This window comes from Pongo abelii, chromosome X (genome assembly GCF_028885655.2).
Source record: "Pongo abelii isolate AG06213 chromosome X, NHGRI_mPonAbe1-v2.0_pri, whole genome shotgun sequence".
In the NCBI taxonomy this organism is placed as follows: domain Eukaryota; kingdom Metazoa; phylum Chordata; class Mammalia; order Primates; family Hominidae; genus Pongo; species Pongo abelii.
The window spans coordinates 112,407,326-112,423,876 of record NC_072008.2 but is presented as its reverse complement, the minus strand read 5'-3'; the positions used below and the strand labels follow the sequence as shown (position 1 = coordinate 112,423,876).

At 36.4% G+C, this 16,551-nt stretch overlaps 1 protein-coding gene across 2 annotated transcripts in view; it reads right to left on the bottom strand.

The window, feature by feature from the left end:
• Window positions 1-10,653, bottom strand: part of RADX (RPA1 related single stranded DNA binding protein, X-linked) — a 67,093-nt gene extending 56,440 nt beyond the window's left edge. Inside the window, exon 1 of one of the 2 annotated variants that reach the window (XM_054544078.2) lies at window positions 9,889-10,653. In XM_054544078.2, coding sequence (XP_054400053.1) covers window positions 9,889-10,531 — 643 coding nt within the window. In that variant the 5' untranslated portion in view covers window positions 10,532-10,653. The remainder of the gene's footprint in view (window positions 1-9,888) is intronic. The other variant, NM_001133558.2, reaches the window with a different exon arrangement.
• Window positions 10,654-16,551: the final 5,898 nt, after the last annotated feature.

Genomic DNA, 16,551 nt, shown 5'->3' with positions numbered 1-16,551 from the left:
AAAGATCTATTTTAATGGTTAAAAATAGTAGCTTGATCATACCTAAAGTGACTCCTTCTTGCCAGCTAAACCTTGCCAGCTAAGTCTATATACCTCTCATAAACTACATTTGATCCCTAAAATTAACAGCTGAAATATATGTAGGGCTTACTATGTGCCTGGAACATAGGTAAACACCTATATTAACCAACACGTTGTCCCACCTAGAATGCCCTCCATCTTACCAAACCATTTAATAACTTCCTGGAAAACCTGGATCCAAACTCACCTCCCTTAAGATATTTTGTGGAAAAAAAAAAACAAAAACCTCAATGTCATGGAATTTTTTTCCCATTACTAAGCACTTATATATTTAATTTATAGAAATGGGCCAGGTGCAGTGGCTAATGCCTATAATCTCAGCACTTCAGGAGGGCGAGACCAGCAGCTTGCTTGTGCAGAGGAGTTTGAGACCAGCCTGGGCAACATGGCGAAACCCCCCATGTCTCTCCAAAAAGACAAAAATTAGCTGGGTGTGGTGGCATGTGCCTATAGCTCCAGCTACTCAAGAGGCTGAAGTGGGAGGATCACCTGAGCCCAGGCAGCTGAGCTCACTGCAGCCAGGCTGCAGTGAACCATGATCACACTACTGCATTCCAGCCTGAGCAACTGAGAGCCTGTCTCAAAAAAAAAAAAATCATAGAATTGTTTTATTACACATTTTTGTATTGCCTTCACCTCAGTTTCATATGTATAAATTCTATCTCCCGCAAACATGACAGACATGGCCCTGTATCAGGACCTTTGCAATTGCTGTCTTCCCTTTAGATATCCAAGTGACTTTCTCCCTTCTCTCTTCAAGTTTTGCTCAAATATCACCTTCTCAGTGATATTATCCCTAACCATCCTATTAAAAACTGACCCCTTTACTTATCCTCCATTCCACTTTATTTTTCTACATTGTACTTACTATCTTCTCATATGCCATATCATTTACTTAGAAACGTTTTTATCTGCAAGCTTGCTGGCAAGTTCAAAAACTGCTAAAAAGCTATTCATCAACTTAAAGAATTAATTTGTAATACTGATGTATTCTTCCTTGGATTAAGAGAGGTTCCACCTGCAATTGTCTCCACATTTTTCTCTCTCACAGCCCACAGTTTCAACTATTAAGACTTGAATTTGCATTAGTACCAGTATTTCTTTTGCTAAGGCTACCTTCATTTCTAGCTTTGTTCAAATAATGTTTTACCTAGTCAACATTTTTGACACAAAAATCACACTTGTAATTTCTTTTTAATAAAGGATTAAGTGGTGTTATATAATTATGTCTATACTATAAAACACACACACCATTTTTAGTATTAGGATACTCTGTAATTTTCCTTCCAGATTCTCCCAATAGATTACTATCCCAGGATCACAGGTCCTAACATTTGATCTGATATAATTAAGTGATTTCATTTTAACGTCAGATGAATCTCAGATCAGCTTTGAGTTGTCTGGGATGTACATGGAACATTCTTGATCAATAAAGGCACATATAGCTCCTTTATTGTCTGGAATAAATTCAAGAGCTACATAGTTTTGTAAAACCAGAGTTCTAAGAGCTTCTGTTTCTGTTATAATTAGGTCCAGAGAGTTAGCTGTAATCAGACATCTTTCTGGTTAACATTTTTCCCAGTTTGGGTTTTTAACTCACAAACTTCATGGAATACACATTTTATCTCTCAAATCTAAAAAAGAATTAGAGGCTGTTTACAGACAATGAAGAATTTGTGTAAATTCATAGTAATAAATGTGTTCATTATCAAAAAAGAAATAATGAAAATAAACTGGTTATTCAATATGCAATAGAACAGTGATTCTCAAAATGTTTTGGTCTCAGGATCCCTATACATTCTTAAAAATTATTGAAGATCTTGAAGAGCTATTTTTTTTTCTTTGTTGAGATGGAGTCTCACTCTGTTGCTCAGGCTGGAGTGCTGTGGTGTGATCTCGGCTCACTGCAACCTCCACCTCCCGGGTTCAAGCGATTCTCCTGCCTCAGCCTCCTGAGTAGCTGGGACTACAAGCATGCACCACAATGCCCGGCTAACTTTTGTATTTCTTAGTAGAGACGGGGTTTCACCATGTTGGCCAGGCTGGTCTCCAACTCCCGACCTCAAGTTATCCACCTGCCTCAGCCTCCCAAAGTGCTGAGATTACAAGCGTGAGCCACCATGCCCATCCTGAAGAGATTTTTACTGTACTATAAAGCAGACTAAGAACTTTTTAAATGACCAATTCATTAAAAATAACAATAAACTAATATGTATAATTATAAATAACATTTTTTTTTGAAAAATGACTATATTTTCCAAAACCAAAAAATAATGTAGTGAGAAGCGTGGCATTGTTTTGCATTTCTGCAAATCTTGTTAATATCTAGCTTAATAAATGACAGGTGGATATTCATATCTTCTTTGATACTCAGTTTGCTTTTATGTCACACGTCATTTAGCCCCTGGAAAGCTACACTGTACACCTGTGAGAGCATAAGAGTGAAAAAAGGTAAGTAAAGCCTTAGTATTGTGAAAATAGCGTTGACCTCATGAATCCTCTGAAAATGTCTTGGGGCACCACTAGAGGTCCCTGGACCATACCGTAAAAATCATAGCAGAAGAATAAATCTAAGGAATGCAGAAGGAATAAAAATTAAAGCTAAAAATAATGAATCAGAAAACACTATACCACAATAAAAAATAGAATTGATAAATTCAATTCTCTGGAAAAATTAATAAAAAGGTACATCTTTGGCAAGTCTAATCATGAAAAAGAAAACAAAAATGTAATACTCAGAATGTAAACTATACACACAAATAAAAATTGTTAAAAGATTATTATGTATGATTTTATATCAATAAATTTGAAAAGATCAGTGAAATAGATAATTTCTTAGAAAAATGTGAATTACCACTATTGCCATAAGAAGCAAAATAAAACCAAACTAGGTCCTTAGCCATGGAAGAAAATGAAAAAAGTTTATGAATGATGGCTTCCAAAACTGGCGGCAGGTTCACATGGTTTTACAAGAAAATTCTAACAAATTTCAAAGAACAGCTCTTTCCCTGAGCTATAAATTGTCCCAGAGCCTAATAAAGTATAGAAATTGTACCACTTTGCTTTATAAACTTAGAACAATCCTGAAAAATTCCAACAGAAATAGTACAAGAAAGAAAACTGTAAACCAAAAATCAGTTATGATGGCAAAAATCCTAAATACAATACTTATTTAGAAGCATGCACAAAGACAACTGTGCCATGATCAAGTGGAGTCCTAAATATCTTCTCTTATTCAGTAGGAGTATATTATATATTTTGAATAATTCTGGAGACTGAAACAGACATGTAAGTTTAAATAATTTTGTTAAAACGTTAATACATGTACCCCATATATATCTACACCTACTATATACCCATAAAATTTTTTAAAAAAACATTCAGTAACAACTAGGAGACTAGGAGAATACAAATATAATGTATAATTTCCAAACTACTAGAAGAAAAAGAAAATTTTAATCTTGCAAAAGTAAAAAAAAATAAGGTGGCATATGGTAAACATAAAGTAGAATTTCAAGAACAGGTACAAACACCATTATTCACATTAAATTTAGATAAATTAAATTGATCTCTTAAAAGAAAAATAATTGGTTTGGATCAAAAGGCAGTCTTAGCTATATACTTTTTAAAAGAGACAACCCTAAAACAAAATGGAAATAAAGCGATGGACAAGCATACACTAAGGCCAGTGGTTCTCTTTTTTTATTTTTTGAGACAGGGTCTCACACTCTTTTGGTCCAGGCTGGAGTGCAGTGGCATGATCAAGGCTCAGTGCAGCCTCAACCTCCCAGACTCAGGCTCCCCCCACCCCACCCCTGCACCAAGTAGCCGGGATTACAGGCACAAATCCATGCCCGGGCTAAGATATTTTTATTAAAGATGGGGTTTCGCCATGTTGCCTCGGCTGGTCTAGGCTGGTCTGGACCTAGGCTGGTCTCAACATGGACTCTGAACTCAAGAAATCCGCTCGCCCTGGTCTCCCGAAATGCTAGGATTACAGGCATGAGCCACCGTGACCGGCTTGCCAGTGGTTCTCAAAGTGTGGTCTCTGTACCAATAGCATTGTTACCACCAGTGAACATGTAAGAAATGTAAATTCTAGGGCCCTACCCCAGACCTAATGAATCATACACTGGGAATGGTGGTCAGCAATCTGTATTTTGTTTTATTTCTGTATTTTTGCATTACTCAATTACTGTAGTCATTTTTTAAATAATTACACTCCAGCCTAACAGCCTTTCTTTACTGTTTTCCATCTTTCAAATCCATTTAAAAAAACGACAAAACTGATTTAAACAATCATGTTGGAAACTAAATGTTGTGATAACTTATTGTGCATCAATTCATTTTGATTATATACTTTCATGACTTTCATGTATTCTGTTTAGCTTTTTGGGGTCTTTGCCATTTCAAGTGAGAATTTTACTGAGATGGTAATATCTTTAAACCCCTCTCCTTTATTTTCAAGGCATGCAATTGGCATTTCTTTTTTGCTTCAACATTTGAAACATACTGCCTTAATAATTTCTTTAAGTTTTGGTGTATTCTTTATCTTTGCAACGTTTTCCAAATATTTTTTTCTGCTTAATTTTTTTTCTCTGATTTTTGTAAGTGTAATTTGAACTTGTTAGTACCTGGATGCTTATTTGTCTCCAATTCCCATTGCTCATTTTTGCCCCATCCATTTTTTTGCAGTGTTTCTTGATATTATTTGTGAATTCTTAGAGTTAGGAAGCACTTAAGTTATTTTTCTGACTGGCACTCTTGAGGTGATATGCGTGCCTACTCACATTTGAGTATCATTTTCCTAATATGCTACCAAAAAGACTGTGGAAGTGGCAAACATTACCATTAGGAAAAATAGAATTCAAGGCAAAAGGGACAAAGAGGCAAATTCCATATTGATAAAGTGTAAAACTCGACAATAATACATTAATCAGTTATGAAATTGCACGTTATAGTAACATCTAAAGCAAAACCTTTTAGAAATATAAGGAGAAATAAATGCAACTATCATCATAGAAAGAAGCCAATATTCTTCTGAGAAATGGGCAAATAAAGTAGATTAAAAATAAGGATCTGGAATATGTGAATTACATTTTTAAAAACTTGGTATAATAATAAACTTTAAACCTAATAAATAAGCTTTTTCTGAACTTTCAGAGATTAAAGAAGCAAAAAAGACCGGGCACAGTGGCTCACGGCTGTAATCCCACCACTTTGGGAAGCTGAGGTGGGTGGATCACCTGAGGTCAGGAGTTCGAGACCAGCCTGGCCAACATGGTGAAACCCCGTCTCTACTGAAAATACAAAAATTAGCCGGGTGTGGTGGTGTGTGCCTGTAGTCCCAGCTACTCAGGTGGCTGAAGCAGGAGAATCGTTGCTGGAGAACCTGGGAGGCGAAGGTTGCAGTGAGCCGAGATCACGCCAGTGATCCAGCCTGGGAAACAGAATGAGACTGTCAAAAAACAAAACAAAACAAAACAAAACAAACAAACAAAAAAAAAACCAAAACAAAACAAAGAAATGCCAATTGCATGCCAAGAAAATAAAAGAGAGAGGTTTAAAGATATTACCATCTCTGTAAAATTATCACTTGAAATGGCAGAGAAGACCCCCAAAAGTGAAAATATCAGTGAAATTTAGACTCCAAAAGGCTAAATAGAATACAGGAAGGTAATGAAAGTATATATCAAAATGAACTGATGCACATTAAGTTATCACAACATCTAGTTTCCAACATGGTTGTTTAAATCAGTTTTGTCATTTTTTAAATGGATTTGAAAGATGGAAAACACTAAAGAAAAACCATTGGGCTGGAGTGTAATTATTTCAATAGTGATTACAATAATTCAATAATGCAAAAATACAAAAATAAAACAAGATAAAATAAGAAAATATAAATAACGAGTAACAATAAAATCTCTATACTTCCAAGCCTGGGGGATGCAGCCTAAGCAATACCCATGGGAAATTTCAGAATTTTAAATGCTTTTGGAAGAAACAAACAAGGAAATATATGAACCAAGCATTTAACTCAAGAAAGTAGTACAAGAAAAATATGAACAAAGGAAGTACGTAAAAGAAATTAAAGATGATAGCAGAAATTAAGTAGAAAACATCTCCTCATTATAGATTTTGTTATTAGTAAAACCAAGTGTCTTAAAAAACACCAACAATAAGACTGATAAACTTCTGGCAAGGCTCACCATAAGAAAAGGTGAACACACAAACATGAGGATTGTGAAAAGAGTCATGATTGACAAGATAGGTCAAAAAACATAGATTACTACATACAACTTTGAGATCTAGGTGAAATGAGATTTCCTAGTGAATTACCAACTCTCAGAAATGGGCTCTTGAAAAAGAATTATTGGTTTAATCATTTTCTCTAAAAGAAATTGAAAAAGAGGCATCCCCCGACAACCCCCAATCCCGGCCCAAGACAACAGGTTCAGATAGTTTTAGAGAGGAATTTTACTAAATCTTTAAGGAACATATAATTTCTGTAAGTACAGAAAGACGGGCAAGCTTTCCAACTCATTCCACTAGGCTAATATTAACTCCATATAAAAATTGCATTGAAAAAGTACTCTCCCTGCAAAAAACAAAAATAAAAACCAAACCCGTAGAACAAATTCACTTAAATAAACAGATGTAAAAATAATCATGACCAAGTGGGAATTCAAAAGTGGCTCAACATTAGTAAAAACATCAATTTATTTCATTCATTCCTTTATTCAACAAATACTGAATGCCTACTATGTGCCAGACATTGTTCTAGCTATAAGATACGGCCCACAGAAATGAAAAACAAAAGAGTTGTGGATCTTATAAAAATGTAAGGGGGGAAAGAAAAACAGCTAAAGAAAATAATTTCAGAATGCTATGATTCTACGAAGATCATTTGCAGGGTGGTATAATAAGAATAAATGGGGGAGGAAATATTTATTTAAAAGGCACTTTTAAAATGTTTTTATTTGAGCTGAAACTGGAAGATGGGAAGAAACTTTCCAGAAAGAGGAAAAAGCAGGTGCAGGAAAAAGACTGGAGGTTTGAGGATCAAAAAGAAGGCTGGTTGCTAGAACAAAATGGTGGAAGAGAGGGGTTAGAGATTAGAGAGGTGAGTAAGGGATTCTGTAGGGCAGGGGTCAGCAAATTATACAGCCCACAAGCCAAATCCTGCCTGTTGCTTGTTTTTGTAAATGAAGTTCTATTGCAACACGGCCAGACCCATTCATTTACATACCGCTTGTGGCTGCTTTCCATATACAATGGCAAAAGTGAATGGTTGTGACAGAGATCATGTCTGGAAAGACAAAAAGATTTACTGTTTGCCTCTTTACTGAAAGTTCGCCATCCTCTGCAGTACGGCCTGCCTTCCAGACCCCGGTAGAGTTTGGGTTGCTGCCTAAATGCAATGGGAGCCACCTGAGAGATTTAGGCAGGAGGGTGTGGCACAGGCTAACTTCTATTTTTAAAAGCTATACTTGAGGTTACAATATGTGCTACCTTTCAGATACGGTACTGACCAGGAGGAGGCATGAGGGAGACTTTTGGGGTAACAAGATACAGAAATGTTCTATATCTTAAAGGGAGGGGGGTGATGGTTACACAGGTATATATACGTGAAAATTTATCAAGCTGTATTTTTAAAATCTTTTTTTTTTTTACTGTGTAAAAGGTAAACCTTAAAGAAAAGTTTCAAAAGCACAAACGTGTGCCATAAACAAAGTTAAGAGAAAAAGAACAGAATGCAAGAAAATAATTTGCAGTATATAGCAGACAAAATTTTAATACCCATTAGCAAAGGAATCCTATAAATTAATTAGAAAAATGTCAAAAGATGTACTTAAAAATAGTAAGATATGGGGAAATGGGCATTCTTATATGTATGTTGGTAAATGTAAATTAGTACAACCTTTTCAGAAGATGATCTGTCTATATCCACAAAATTAAAAAAAAATTAAATACCTTTTAAGTCAGCAATTTCGCTAGAGGAAGCCATTCAACAGCGATGCTTGAACATAGTAAACAAAAATATGTGTACATTCTAATGATGCTTAGCATTGTATGTAATACTAAAACACTAATAAGTGCCTAAAACTACAAATTACCTATTCACATGGGCATGATTATAGAAATTATGGCACACCCATGCTATGGAATATTGTATGTACAGATGTACATGAAAGATGCCTGAGATGTATTTAGTGGAAATAGCAAATCACACAATGCGACATTAATTCCTTTTTTTAAAAAAATACACAACAAACTGCTGACAATTTGAGATTTTTAGAAGAAAGGTGAAGGCACTAGGGAAGGTGAAAGAGGTCTTTCACTTTTCCCTAATATTTTATTATTAACAATTTGAAATATATAGCAAAACTGAATAAATTTTACAGTGAACATCAATATGCCCACTTCCTAGATTTTATCACTAACATTTTACTATACTTGGGTGGTATATTTCTAACACAATATACTTTTAAATATACAGATTGGGTTTTATTTTGGCATACAGACATTGCCTTTTGTATTATAAATATGGTTTTAATGAATGAATAGATATTACAACAAAATACATTTTACAAAGTATTAATTCCCTCAACTTTTCTTGTAGGGCACCAGTTTTTCATTTACATATTCAATTCTAAAAATTAAAGTGATCAACATTTAGAGTAGTAATGCACTACTGCCTTATTTCACACTTGAGATAAAATCACTCCATTTTTTCATCCCCGAAATAGCTATCTTGCTTTTTAAAATTTAGTTATTTAAAACATCCTTGCCTACACATTTCTATAACATCTTTTTTTCCTTACAACTGGATGTGACTATAATTGCATGGTTTTTGAGCTAGTTATTCTTTTACTTTCAAGTTTGTTGCTCTTACACGTCACAGTAAGATTATCCATGATTTAGCATTGTGACAACATTGTAAAAGGGACTGAAAAGCAGTAATGTAGAAAATTATAGTCTTTCTCCTTCCAGTACTTTCTCTTATTTTATTTTTTGCATTTTATTTCTTTCCCCATTTCAAACGTGTTCATGCCTACAGTACTATCATTCCCCTTAATTTCATCTGTTAGAGAAAAAAAACAAACGTATTTTAGAGCAGTTGCTGATGGCAAGCTAGTGTTTTCAAGCTAACTTCCTACTTCTGATACAGAAAAATTGAAGTTCCCAGATCAATACTCTTTGTGGTGAGTAATAAGAAACAAGAAAATGAGAATGTCAAGCCTTCCCATAAAAATCACACAGTTAAAAGGTGATATTTACATAACTGTTACACGGCATTTCAATCAATGTAAAGTATTAAGGAATACATCACGGAACATCCTTTTTGAATGAAGATTAAAACATGCAAACCCGCAAATTTTTACAACCTTTATGCTAAATTCAAATCTATAAGCTCTTCAACCGACACAACGTACTATTTCCACAACTGGATTGGGAATAAAACTAAGATTAATTCCACCACACTCAAACATGTAACGAACGTATGAGGAATACTGACTCCCACATCAGTACGTTTGCCAGACTGAATTTTAAGATGTAGTCAGACACGCTTCCTGAATTGGCCACTTTTGCAATCAAACAAACAAACAAACAAAAAACACCAACAAAAACCACGGGCTGTGCAAATTTCATTGAGCATCCCTTGGTCATTTAAGAAAACTTGTCTACCTACCACTCCTGGCTTGTAATTAACAATACAAATGCATTTTCATTTCCTTTCCCGTTCACGCAAGCTCCTGAAAACTATTTTTTTAAAACCCTCTGCCGTTCTTTCCAAACACTTACCGCTAAAGTTGTGTTCCTCAGGTTGCTTGTCTGTTAACCAGATATCTCCATAGGGATCTTCGTTATTCCACAGAGCCAGGTAATGACTCTTCCCGCCTCTTAAAGGCCTCTCTGGTTTCTCCTGGTGCGCTCTATTTCTGAAGGGAGTTTCTAAAGAAATACTGTCTGAAGTCTCCCCACAGTGGACGTTATCTATGCACAGGATCCCCTGGCCTATCCTTTTCTCATTGTAAAGACATGAGACCCTGGAAATTCTCATTTGAATGCCAACTTTAAGAATATTTTGATATACGAGAGAGTTCAAGCTGGGGTCCAGGTAGCACTTCTCCTGGTACACCCCATCTGAGATCGTCACATCATAGCAATAAAGGGGAGGCTTGGGCACCGTGTCGCGTGGCTCATCCTCTAACAGGTACCTCTGGACGGCCAGCACAGTTACAGGCACCACCTCCGAGGGGGTGACACACTGGCGAGGTGAGTCCATAATCTGCTCAAGAACCTTTTGGATCCAGGACCTGGGCCCTTGGGAACCAGCTCTTCGGATCACCCCTCCCGGGACCCCAGCCCGATTCCTGTCAGGGTTCGGCCAATCTAGCCCTGCATGTGAGGGACCAGCCTCAGGCTGTCCTGACTCACCAGACATTGTTGGATAACTGCGTACCCGCTTCACTCCTAAAAGCTAGTTTGCCCCGTCCAAAGCGGAGAGAAATAAAACCGCGCGCTTTGGCGACGATCGCTACTCTGCCCCTGCTGACAGGCAAGGCTCCGCCCCGTAGCGAGGCTGCAAAGACTTTACGCGTGCGCGCGCCAGCTCTCCCACCCCGCCCCTCGCTCCGAGCGCTTCCGACTCGAGACACTGTTACTAGGCAGTCACACGCGCGAGTTACGTAGCAGGTCGTCCGACCTTGTGCCCGCCGGGTTGCCGTCTGGGGGAGGGATGACAGGGGAAGGGGAGGGGGAATCGGTGGTTGTCATGGTTCTCAAAGAGGGAGGGGGAGAGCGCTTGTGGTCCCCTGGAAAGGAGGATGCCTAGAGGCAACGGAAAAGAGAAAGTGGCAAGAATCAGGGTGCAGAGTCAAAGCTCAGGGATTTGGGGGTTTGGGCTTTGGGCCAGGAGCAGAAAGTAATTTAGAGTTGGTTAACATACGTTAATGTAATAACATGGGTTTCCTGTAGTATGAACAAAACCAGATAATTTATGCACAGCCTCCAGGACAGACCCTAGCACAAAAAGTCCTCAATAAACATTAGCTGCTATTGCGATTAGCATTAGCATAATTATCTGTAGTGGCTCCCTGAGTGTAGGGTGGGTGAATTAGTGTTTAAGTGCAAATGAAAATAGAAAACTAGAACTGGCTTGTAAAGGGCTGCCTTTAGATTAGACTTCTTAAAATGCACGTAGTTTTAATATAATACCTGGCCTAATATACATCTAGGGTATAGATTTCAGAAACTTTGTTTAATGTTTGTTTGTTTAATGCAAGGCATATATCAGGAACGAATGTAAAGTGAAAAAGCTGATGAGAATAGTAAAAAATTCAGGATAAAATATTTATCAGATGTACTTAGATGTACCAGTATACACAGAAGGGAGTAATTTTTCTAAGAATACTTTTTAAGATGGTTATGAGCTAATTTTGTTTATACTAATTTCCTTTGGCTCTCTATTTTATCATTCTTTATTCACTATTTATGAAGTCTCTATATGAGGTAGGCACTGTTTTAGGCCACTGGGGATAACTGTAGTCAGGGTCCTTCCCTCAAGTTTCTTCTCATAGCGCTTGGCATAAAGAGCCCTGCCGTTATTAATACTTAACTAATTTACTCATTATATACAGATTTCTTGAGTGTCTGGTCTGGGCCGGGTATAGCCTTGCTAGGGAGACCAAAAAACATAGTAAGGGGAAATAAAGTGGAGGGAACAGGAGTTAATATTTTATAAAAAGTATGATTACAGAAAGATTCTCTAGTAAGAGACTGAACAGAACAGAGATGTGCAGGAAGTGAGGAAGTGAACTATGTGGATATCTAGGGGAATGGCACTTGAATCAGAGAAAACAAGAAGAATAAATTCCATGAGACGGAAGCATACCTGATGTTTTCAAGGAAATGCATAAGCCAATCAGCTGCAGTGGAGGGGCGAGGGGGAGAGTGGTAGGAGGTGAGGTCAGAGAGGTAGCAGGGTTTCTTCTGTTATGAGCAAAGGAGTGACATGACACTTAGTCTTGAACCCCACTTCCTTCATGATGCCTCCCCTCACTAATTCAGTCTAGGATAATCTTTCTCTTCTCTGTATCACCCTGTATCACTCATTTGATACTTATCATCTAATACTTGCAGTTAAAAAAAAAAAAAACTTAATGTATGCATAACTCAGAGTTTCTCAACATGGGCACTCTTGATTCTTTGGGCCAGAAAGTTTTTTGTTGTGGGCTGTCTTGTGCACTGTAGGATGCTTAGCAGCATCTCTGGCCTCTACCCATTAGATGCCTGTAGCACCTCCCCTTCCAGTTGTGAGAACCAGAAAGATCTCCAGACATTGCCAAATGTCCCCTGGGGTAGCAAAGTCGCTACAAGTTGGAACATCCGATTATGATCTGCATTAACTAGATCTTAAACTTTTCGAAAGCAGAAACTGATTTGTTCTTTCACTACTGCTATGCATAAAAGGCACTCAAATATTTTAAATAAGTAAAGCATATAATTCCCAGTGCCTCTCTACCAAAGGGAATATACAAGTGTGGCTTTCCATAAACAAACAAATACAATATACAAAAATCCAAATTTACCAAACATAAAATACGTTGCCTGAGTGTAGGTACTTTGTTATGTAAACTGCAGAATCTCCAGTGGCAAAATAAGTATCTAGCATATAGTAAGTACTCAATAGTATTGTTGAATGAATAAATGAAATTATGGATTTGTATTGCATTTACTGTAGGGGTCATTAAATGTCGACTACCTCTGTTGTTTATCAAAGGAGAATGTGTTTGAAATATTTCAAATCTATTCCATCAGCAGCCCCTAAACTATATATGCTCAGTGAAATTTATGACTAATAGTATTGTCTCATCACATTCTGGGTCCTTCCAGCTAATTCATGAAAGATGGATATTGGCAGTGGTGCTTAGTATTTGGATAATTACTGGAATTGGGAAGAAATAGCACTAATGTTTAGTTTTACGCTACTACTAACAAAGATGTATGGTGACTGTGGGCACACATTTGGAGACTTATATTGCTCTACTGGCAATCTGCTGATAGTGTGCAGCTCCCCAAGAATTAATGTGCCTACTTGAGTAGTGGTCACACCTCTGAAAGTATGAATGCTCTCTGATTTGGCATTACTAAGCACCTGTTTTAGGATCAATTTCACAATAATAGAAAAAGTAAAGGATATGAACTTCAAAGCCAGTAATGAGTATTATTAAGTTTATTGATCTTTTTCTACTCTCAGATCTGGATGGTTTATTACAGTGCCTTCCAGGGTTTAAAATGGTAAAAGTAGGCAAAACAGAATTTTATAAAATGGAATGTTCTAAGATATTCAAAACACCTTAAATACATTATGAAATGTATTTTGGTTGTCCACTAAATTTGGTGCAGCTATAAGCCACATTGATTTTCTTCATCTTTAAAATTGAACCAATAAAAGTAGTCATAGTTGTTGAAAAAATTAAGTTAGTTCATATGGGCAAAGTGCTTAAAACAATACCTGGCACATAGTAAGAGCTCAATAATTACTAGCTATTGTTACTATTATTCTAAAAGGAAGATAAAGACATAACATAAAATGATAGAATGCTAGAACTATAGGGAGCCATTAGATGCCCACAGTTCAGTGTTCTTCAGACTGTGGATTGTGAAACATTAATGAGGCTATGAAGTCAATTTATTGGGTCGCAACCAGCAATTAAAAATATGTAAAAATAACAGCACAGAAAATATCAGGGTAAAAGGGTAAGAATTGCTTCGTAAAATTTTTGTGTTAGATTTGATGTATGTATATGTGCATACTGGGTTGTGATGTAAACTGTATTTCTTACTATAGGTTTGGCCAAAATGTTTAAAAACAACTTCTATAGTACAACTATCTTTTATTATAAATGAAGAAACTCAGGCCTAGAAAGGGGGACGAACATGAACAAGATAACAGTGTGATAAGTGGCAGAGCATAAGGCTTTCCATGATGTTAGGTAGGACAGATCCTGCATTATCTTCCAAACATATCAATTTTTTTGTTTGAAGAACCTTGTTTTTTTTTTTTTTCTTATCCTCACATTCACTTAACAATCCTTTCATTCATTTGCCTAGATGGGCAAATTAGCATAATTCTCCAGCCTTGGACATTGGAGGTACACATATAGGTTCATCAAATTCATAAGATTATGAGAGTGTGGGTGGAGTTGTGGGGGAGGAAGAAAAAGAAGTGGCATGACTAGTTGGTGCTAAAAGGATGTGGAGAGTTCGGCTGCTATCTCAAAGAGTATTTAGGTAAGCTCTCCAAACATCACCACGGTAACAAGAGAGGGCCTGAGGGTGGCTGCCTGGCAACGAGAGCACTACAACCTCCAGCGCAGTGCTGCCCTTTTCCAACATCTTTCCCTTTTAAGGCTGCTCTTGATGATTTTATTAACTAAATTGCCGCTATATACAAGGATAGATCTGTATAGCTTATAATACCCCATAGCTCATCGGAATCAAGGTTGCTCCTATGTTATCTTTCTATCAGATGTCGAATGAGGTTTGATTGATATATTTGAAGCACGTAAACAGAAGTCTTTAACACAGATTTACCATTAAAGTGGTTCTAGACTCCTTTTGCCCTTTAGTATCTCAAGCAAATGTTCATATTTGTTCCCTGCCTTTGCTCAACCTGAGCACATATTAAACATACTATGAATGGTTGATTGATGTTGTTCCCTTTTCCTTTCTTCCATCCAAATCCTACTTCTATTTTTAATAAAGACCTAAGCATGTTAGATTTTCTTCTGAGTCTTAATATTATATATCTGTAAGAGACTTGGATTTTAGAATGTAGATTTGCTGTTTTCAATTTATTAAGTCTTTCTTTTCTCTGACTATTAGAGAAAGTGGGATTGCCAGTTAAGTCCTGAGATTCTACAGATTAACTTAGTCCTTCTTATACTCACTTATAATCCTCATTTGTCATGATGTGTCTAGCACCCTTTAATGCTTATATTATTTCTTTCAAGATTTTGTTTGTTAAAATGTGTGGCTAAAATTTGATAACATTTTGGAAATCTGAACTCCAGTGTCTACCCTGGGTTGCTGTACTTGAAATAGAACTGGACCGGAAGTTGGTTCAAAATAGGCTATTTCTCTAAAGATGTCTTTATTAGTTTTTTTTTGTTTTTATACAACAGCCTTATTAAAATATAATTCACAGACCATACAATTTACCCATCTGAAGTGGAAAATTCAGTTGTTTGTAGTATATTTAAAGACTTGTGCAACCATGACCACAATCTAAGTTTAGAACATTTTATTATCCTATAAAGGAACCCCATACACATTAGCAGCCATTTCCAATTCCAACTGGCCACTGGCAACTGCTAATCCAATTTCTGTCACTATGGATCTGCCTATTCCGGACATTTCATATAAATGGAAACATACATTGTACTTGACTTCTTTCACTTAGCGTAATAATTTTAAGGTTCATCCATGTTGTAGTATACTTCATTCCTTTTTATGACTGAATAATATTTCATTGTATGGATACACCACATTATGTTTATCCATTCATCAGCTGATGGACATTTGGTTTGTTTCCACTTTTGGCTATTATGAATAAAACTGCTATGAATATTAGTGTATAAGATTTTGTGTGGACATATGTTTTCTAATCTCTTTTGTAGTTACCTAAGAGTGAAATTGCTGGCTCATACGACAAGTCTATGTTTAACTTTTTGAGGGACTGCCAAACTGTATGACAAAGGGTTGCATCATTTTACATTCCTACTGACAATATATAATTTCCACTTTCCCACATTCTTGCCAACACTTGTTATTTTTCCTTTTTTATTATTATAGCCATCATTGTGGGTGTGAAGTGGAATATTTTGTCAAATATTGCAAATATATTCTCCTAGTCTGTAGTCTGTCTTTTTATCCTCTTAACAGTGTCTTTCACAGAGCAAAAGTTTTTCAGTTTTTAATTTTGATGAAGTCCAACTTATTAATATATATATTTTAATTTTTAATTTTTTGGGTACATAGTAGGTGTATATATTTATATGGTACATAATATGTTTTGATACAGGCATGGAATGCATAATAATCACATCAGGGTAAATGTGGTGTCCATCATCTCAAGCATTTATCCTTTGTGTTACAAACAATCCAATTATGCTCTTTTAGTTATTTTAAGATATACAATTAAATTATTATTGACTGTATTCACTCTGTTGTGCTATCAAATACTAGATCTTCTTCATTTTTTTTTTTTTTTTTTTTTTTTTTTTTGAGACAAGGTCTCACTGTGTTGCCTAGTCTGGAATGCAGTGGAGTGATCTGGGCTCACTGCAACCTCTGCCTCCGGGGCTCAAGCTCTCCGCCTGCCTCAGCCTCCTGAGTAGCTGGGATTAAAGATGCATGCTGCTGTGTCTGGCTAATTTTGTATTTTTAGTAGAAGCTGGG